The 7866-nt window shown below is 45.4% G+C and overlaps 1 protein-coding gene across 1 annotated transcript; it reads right to left on the reverse strand.

The window, feature by feature from the left end:
• Positions 1–4433: 4433 nt before the first annotated feature.
• Positions 4434–6206, reverse strand: LRRC10 (leucine rich repeat containing 10). The gene has a single exon (XM_008256773.5). It carries the CDS (start codon positions 6146–6148, stop codon positions 5309–5311), a length of 840 nt encoding a protein of 279 aa, XP_008254995.1. The 5' UTR covers positions 6149–6206; the 3' UTR covers positions 4434–5308.
• Positions 6207–7866: the final 1660 nt, after the last annotated feature.

Consider the following 7866-nt stretch of genomic DNA (forward strand, 5'->3'; position numbering starts at 1 on the left):
GACTCAAGCATGCGTTTCGTTGCACATTGAATTTTGTATGGTGAAGCTATCATAGACGAGTAGATTCTGTGTCTGCAGGTTCAGCCAACTGCAAATCAGAAATACTCAGGAAAAAAAATACTAAACATGTATGGACTTTGTGATTTCCTAAACAATCAGCTATTTATGTAGTATTTATTACGTAATCTGGTCTGGAGAGAGAAAGTATAGGGGAAGATTCTGGTATCCAAGGTAGGATGCTGGAACCAGTCTCCCATGGATACCACAAGGGGTGACTATACATGTTTATTTGTAATTCTTGAATTCTATCTCAAAAGAAAAAAAAAAAACAGATGGGCTTCTGTAACTTAAAATTTGAAGAAATCCTGTTTGTAAGCATTGGTGGTACGGGCTGCTCCAAGGACCTGACCTCTGTAGTTCCTTTTTAGTGTACTTATGATGGACATGGTTAGACTTGGTGGTAGTTTTTTGTTTTTAGTTTTTTTCTAATTATTTGAAGGCAGAGCTTCCATCTATTAGTTCACTCCCCAAATGCCAGCAGCAGCCAGCTCTGGGCCAAGCTGAAGCAGGAGCCCAGGACTTCATTCAGGTCTGCAGTGTGGGTGGCTGAGATCAAATACTGGAGCCATCCATCGCCTGCTGCCTCTCGGGTGCATCCGGCAGGAAGCTTGGAGTTAAACCAGGTGCTTAACCTGCTGTGCCACACTGGCCCCCGATGGATTTGTGGGCTTAAGTATTTACTGAGTGACGGTGTAAAGGTGACTAGGTTTGAATGTTAATGTATAGCAGAATGGACAGAAAAAAGCCTAACCATGAATTGGGGATTTTTAGGGAATCTCTCTGGACTTGGGATGGTCCTACCAGGGTTTTTCAGTTGGGATGCATGTTTTGTGTGGTTTTTTGGTGGACTGGAGGAGGGAGTCTAAAGTTGTCTCAATATTTTTTAAAGTTTGTTTATTTGAAAGGCAAGGAGAAACAGCTGCCAGTTTGCTCTGCAAATGCCTACAATAACTAGGGCTGGGCTTGTCTGGGGCCAGGACCCCTGGACTCCATTCAGGGTGGCAAGGAGCTAAGGACTTAAGCCATTGCTGCCTCCCAGCATGCATCAGCAGGAACCTGAATTAGAAGTGGAGGAGCCACTCCCAACATAGGATGCTGGGGTCTGAAATAGTGGCTTTAACCCATTATGGCCTAGCAGCTGCCCTGTCCCTTTAATATATCACAGGGAGAAATAGAATCTTCCATTGCTTGGTTCACTTCTTAGGTGAATCCATCTGGGTCTCCCTCCGGGGCCCAGGTACTTGGGCCATCTTCCACTGCTGTCGCAGGCACATAAGCTGGGAGCTTGATCAAAAGCAGAGGATCCATCACTCTGATGTGGGATGTTGGTGTTGCCACTGCACCATGAAGACACCATATCTCTATTAATATTACCTAGTACAAGCTAATGAAACAGGTTTCTTATGTATCTGAAACCGTCCTTCAATGTACACACAAAAGAAACATTCTGTGGTTATCAAAGAGAATTAACACTGATAATGTGTTCTACTTTCAGCCTCATTATTTGTGATGTCTTCTGCTTTGTAATTTTTAGGTGTTCTATCACTTTTTAGATCAGTTGTGATACAGTGAAGGTGGGTTAGAGCAGATGAGAGTATTATGACTGAGAAAACCTGCAAAGGTTTCAATGGGGCAAGTGGATCTGTTTATCCTGAGTGACCGATAACTTGGATTTTAATCTGAAAGTATTCTTTTGTATATTTTTCCCAAAGGGTTTTTAAAAAAGGATATCCCAGCAAATATTAAAGAGAGGTTGAAATAGGGGAACTTAATTATAGCTTGGAATATACACAGGCATACACAAACCTTTCTTCTTCGACTTCATATCCTTTGAAGCCCTAAGCTTTTGATGTCTTAGGCCTAGAAAAATCCCAATATCAGGGAGCTGGTATTGTGGTATAGTGGGTAAAGCTGCCACCTGCCAGCATCCCTTGTAGGTGCTGGTTCACGTCCCGGCTGCTCCACTTCGGATCCAGCTCTCTGCTCTGGCCTGGGAAAGCAGTAGAAGATGGCCCAAATCCTTGGGCCCCTACACCCACATGGGAGACCCAGAAGAAGCTCCCGGCTCCTGGCTTTGGATCGGCGCAGCTCCACCGTTGTGGACATCTGAGGAGCGGACCAGCAGATGGAAGACCCCGCCCCCCCCGCTGCCCACCTCTCTGTAACTGTGCCTTTCAAATAAATATTTTTTGAAAATCCCAAGTTCATAAAATGTTTAAATCTTTTGATTTCAGAGGTAAGTCTAAACTAGACCTTTTAATCCCTTTAACAGTTGTAGGATGGAGTTTCTTTTAAGGCAAAAGTAAGTGTGGCCGGCGCCGCGGCTCACTAGGCTAATCCTCCGCCTAGCGGCGCCGGCACACCGGGTTCTAGTCCCGGTTGGGGCACCGGATTCTGTCCCGGTTGCCCCTCTTCAAGGCCAGCCCTCTGCTGTGGCCAGGGAATGCAGTGGAGGATGGCCCAGGTGCTTGGGCCCTGCACCCCATGGGAGACCAGGAAAAGCACCTGGCTCCTGGCTCCTGCCATCGGATCAGCGCGGTGCGCCAGCCGCGGCGGCCATTGGAGGGTGAACCAACGGCAAAGGAAGACCTTTCTCTCTCTCTCTCTCTCTCACTCACTGTCCACTCTGCCTGTCAAAAAGTGTGGGAGCAGTTATTTTCACAAGACAGATTTGGAATGTGCATTTACACATGATAAGAGGCAGCAAAGTATCCAGCAGGCACCCACAACCTCAGTCCTGGCCTCCTGCCCCTCATGAAATGGATTTAGGGCCTAGTAGTCTCAGTGTTTTCAAGTATTGTGATTTTGTGAGTTCTAGAATAACAGGAAAGAGGCCAATAAATTCATTTAGAAATTTGAAAATGAGTCCTTGGGTTTTTAGTGTTTAGGTAAGCCAGGCAGCAGTGAATCAAACTATTATATTGGAAGAGGGCAGATACCTTGATTAAAAATTTTACTGGGGAAAAAAGCTTTTTCTGTTGCAATGTATGTTATTTTTAATACCTCAAACATGAAATTAATGATGTGTTGTGCTGCATGGTATAATAGTAAAGGTACATGTTGCAGAAGCATTCACTGTCACATGCCAGCCACTGTTCTTTGCATTCTATACACAGTAATTGGTTTAATCCTTAAGTGCTCGGTGAAGTACAAAGAGTCACCATTTTACTGATGAAGTGGTAACTGGAGGAGTAAGTGGCAAAGCTAGGATTTGAACCCAGATAGTTGGAAGGGCCATGTCCCTAGCTACTGTGCCACACTGCCTGAGTCACTCTGTGCTTTTTGTTGAAGTTGTTCACGGACAGTTGATTTTTAAGGCCCAAACGCACCTTTTCAGTGTAAAATTACAATAGTGATGTTGCATTTTAGGGAAGAATTTTAAAAAGTGAATCTGGTTGCTGGTTCATGTGCATAGATCCATGTTAAATTTTAGTTGGTATCATTTCTGGATGCTAAAATTCTGTCTAATCTTGTGAAAGAGATTTCTCTTTGATGCATTAACCCTGGCTCTCAAGACTTAAAATCTGGAGTAAAAATGTTACATTTGGTGCTTCAACATTTTCTCAGTTTTACTTTCTAATTATGTCAGCATTTCCAGAAAAACACCAGAAGGGCTATAGAAATATGAATATAATCTATGTGTTTTGTAAAATTGACAGCCAACAGGGAAAACATTTTTGGACAGCAAAGCCAGCAGTGAACACTTAACCACACTATTTGAAAAATGTGTATGTGTTGATTTAGAAAATTGAGTATCAGCCAAAATGTTTACAGTTTGACATTTGAATCAGACCACTTAGCTATGGATCCGCCTGCAGCTACATTGGGAAAAGTAGGACCATTAATCTTGGGAATGGGAATAGGGAGTCAAAGCAATCCATAGTAAAGTTTAGAAGGCAGGTTGTGTTGGCAGAAGTTTAGTATCAGCTGAATGGTTTCAGTTATTAGCAATGAAAAAAATAAGTCCTAACTGTCCAATAGGAATCTGATCTCATTACTAAAGAAGTTAAGCCTGTTTGACCTACAAACAGGAACCCATTAGTTCACAGTGAAGGGGCCCTCTGCCCATCTGACCAATAAGTTGCTGACCCTCTTCACATGGAAGGTGACAATAGGAAGGTCCTGTGTGTGTGTACTATGGAAATTTCTCTTTCTCCAGTTTAGCAAGAAATGCTTCTGGTAGGAAAACACAAAAATAGTCTGCTTTGTTAGGTTACTTTGGAACCAGACTCTGGGTTAAGATGCTTTTATGGGAAAAGTACTATTTAAAATTAGGCTCAGTGCAGTATTTCCATTTGATGTTTGCGTCTTTTTCTGTGGAAGGGATTCAGACACAACAATAAAGGATGGTTATTAAATCACCCACTGATAGTAATTCCTTTAAAGTTTATATATATTCATGGGAAGTTCACGATTTACATACCTCCATAAAGTACCTAGGTTTATACACTGTCAAAAAACTAGAAAGATCAAACAAAATTGGAAGCTACAGTCACAGACTATACACAGCACAGCCTGCTATTCAGATTTCACAGTGCAGGAACAGATTTCAAGTGAACTGATTTCTCACCTACTACGTTGGGGTCAGACCTTTTAGGGGAAATGAGCTCGATGAACTCGAACCACTGTCAAGTTCAAAGTGGCAGCTGGGCTCCATCAAGAGGCAGTCTCCGTCAGAGGTCTCTTCAGCAGGCGCTAACCTGCTGGGGAAATCTTGCATCTCGAGCTTTTGCAACAACGAAAGCTGTTTTCTATGAATCTGGGAGCAAAGGTCGTTTTTGGTGACCTAAATTGGTAACAATACATTGATACCGCTTATGGTCATGCAAAGAAAAGAAAGTATGGCTGCAAAGCAAAGGGCTGGGGCCAGGCCGGCTGAACGTTTAGTGAGATCTATAACAAATACCATATTTGAGGGGCCCGTGAGCCTTGTAATCACAGCCACCTCTGGGGAGTGGAGGAGACCCAAGTGTCGCAGCTCTTGCTCAGTTTCAAAGTACCTGCTTGGAGAGGCCGTTTTCTTGCGAAGACGTGATCACTCTGGGTTGGCAGGCCACAGTAGCATGTAACTTCCCTTTGGGAATTTTTCCCTTTTCCGTATGGATTTGTGGCATTTCAACCTGCCTCTCCATCAGCCCCCAGGAGGCAGGTCACCTCAAATGACCCAGAGCAACGCCACCCACTCTAATGAAGAGGTCTCCAGGACAGGCTCCTGTTAGCTCTGTGGCATTGACCTACGACAACATCTTCAGGAGCTGGGAGGAAGAAGAGGAAGAGGGAGGGCAGGTGTCTGTGACTCCTGGCTTTCCTCCCTGGCCAATGCATAGCGCCTGGCTTTTCTGGGATCTGGCTCTGGCGTCTCCTCTGCCCACCTTCCCACACGGTGCACGCCTTTGGCCACCTTGGGTGCATTCCGGCAAGGGTTGTGGTCATAGATGACCAGCTTCAGACTTGACAGGTGGGTCAGGCTGGGGAAGTAACGGATGTTATTCTGGTCCACGTCGATCACCTCCAGGAAGGGCATGTGCAGTAGCACCCGGGGGAAGTCGCTCAGCAGGTTGCCCGACAGCCAGATGGTCCGGAGCTCCCGGAGGCGCTGGAGCTGGCCTGGCAGCAGACGCAGGGCGTTGGAGCCGGCGTGCAGGGTCTTAAGGAGACTCAGCTCACAGACTACATCTGGCAGCCGGGTGAGGCAGTTGGCTTCGATCCACAGAGTCCGGAGGTTCTGGAGCAGCCTCAGCTCGTTGGGGAGGTCGCAGAGCTTGTTGTTGCCCAGGTAGAGGATGCAGAGCTGTTTCAAGGTGCAGACCACCTGGGGCAGAGCCTGGAAGTCGTTGAAATCCAAGGCCAGGATCTGCAGGTTCTGCAGCTGCCCCAGCTCTGGAGGCAGGCTGTTCAGGTGGTTGTCACTGAGGTAGAGCTTGACCAGCTCCGAGAAGGTGCACACGTGCACGGGAAAGCGGCGCAGCTGCCTCCCGCTGAGGTCCACCATCCTGTCCAGCGGCATCTCCTGGAGCTCTCCCACCACGTACTTCTGGCAGTGGTCAGCAGGGATGAAGGCCACCAGGGCCCTGATGGCATTCCCCATACGGAGGCCAGGCCACCCACTCACTGAGCGCTGGGGCCCGGCTTTCCCTGCCTTTAGAACCCGTGGATTGCGTGACAAAAGCCAGTCCTTTTGACAGGGAGAAGTGCTCCTGATAGCAACTTGAGTGTTGGGTGACAGGCCCAATAGACAGGCAGGGTCCCGGAGGTCATGTCTGAGTCACATTCTTGCCTTTAATCACCCAAGTCCCGATTCCCTTTGTCTACTTTTAAAAAAAAATTCTGTCCAAAAAAGAGCATCTCTCTTTTTATCTAATGAGAAAATATTGAGACGTTACATAAGGTGTAAGAAAAGAAAGTAAAAAACACCCTGTTTGAAGTTTGTATTCCTTAAATAAAAGGTTTGTTTGGGAAAAAATACTTATGAAATGCATAAAGTTTGTATTCCTTAAATAGAAGGTTTCTTTGGGAAAAAAAAAAAAGAAAGAAAAACCCACACTGTTCTTATGCTGCCTGGAGATAAGTACTAGGAGCATCCGAATGCAGGCTCCTCCGGGCTTTTTATTACAGGTAACATATTTGTTTTCAAAATTCACCCATTTTAAGTTTTTTTTAAATCATAACATATCATGGACATACTTTTATGTTTTCAGGTGTTTAAACAATTATTAGTATTTTTAAAGATTTATTTATTTATTTGAAAGGCAAAGTTACAGAGAGAAAGAAGGCGAGACAGAGGGTGAGAGATCTTCTATCTGCTGGTTACTCCCCAAAAAGCTGCTCCCATGAGCTGGGAGCTTCTTCTGGGACCCCCAACATGGGTGTAGGGGCCCAAGCACTTGGGCTATCCTTCGCTGCTTTCCCAGATACATTAGCAGGAAGCTGGATCAGAAGTGGAGCAACCAGGACTCGAACCAGCACCTAATAGGATGCTACCACTGCAGGCCAGGGCCTTAACCCACTGAGCCACAGCTCTGGCCCCTATTCAATTATTTTAAACACCTGCTTCATATTATGTGAGTCTGCAGTAATGGCAATGTTTTCCGTTGTTGGACATTTAGGTTGCTTCCAATCAATGACTGTTACCAACATCCCTAAACTCAGAGATGTGAGCAGTGCACCTTTCATTTCTTCAGGAAATGTTCTACTAGGTGAAGGGTCTGCATCCTTTAAAATTTTGGTTGTTTTTTAAGGTTTATTTATTTATTTGAAAGAGCAACAGAAAAGCGATCTTCCATCCACTGGTTCAGACCCCAAATGAGCACAACAGCTGGGGGTGGGCCACACCAAAGCTAGGAACCCAGAATTCGATCCGGGTCTCCCACTTGAATGGCAGTACTTGGACCATTCTCTGCTGCCTTCCCCGGTGCATTCCCAGGGAGCTGGATTAGAAGCAGAGAAGCTGGGACTCAAACAAGCTCTCTGATATGGGATATGGGTGTCCCAGGTGGTGGATTAACCTGCTGCACCACAAAGCCACCTCTCTTTCCAAACCTTAAAAATGTGCTTAGATCCCTGCAACCATGTGGGAGACACTAGGAGGCTCCTGCTTCGGATCAGCCCAGCTCTGGCCATTTGGGAAGTGGATCAGTGGTGAAAGGTCTCTGTCTCTCTCTGTCTCTGTAACTCTGTCCTTCAAATAAATAAAATCTTTAAAAAGAAAAGCAAGAGAAAGAAAAGAGAAAAGCTAGTCTTCTTTTTTTTTTTTTTAATTTATTTATTTGAAAGGTAGAGTTACAGAGAGGCAGAGGGAGAGAGAGA

Source organism: Oryctolagus cuniculus, chromosome 11, assembly GCF_051225735.1.
Source record: "Oryctolagus cuniculus isolate XC-2025 breed Fujian yellow rabbit chromosome 11, ASM5122573v1, whole genome shotgun sequence".
Taxonomy (NCBI): Eukaryota; Metazoa; Chordata; class Mammalia; order Lagomorpha; family Leporidae; genus Oryctolagus; species Oryctolagus cuniculus.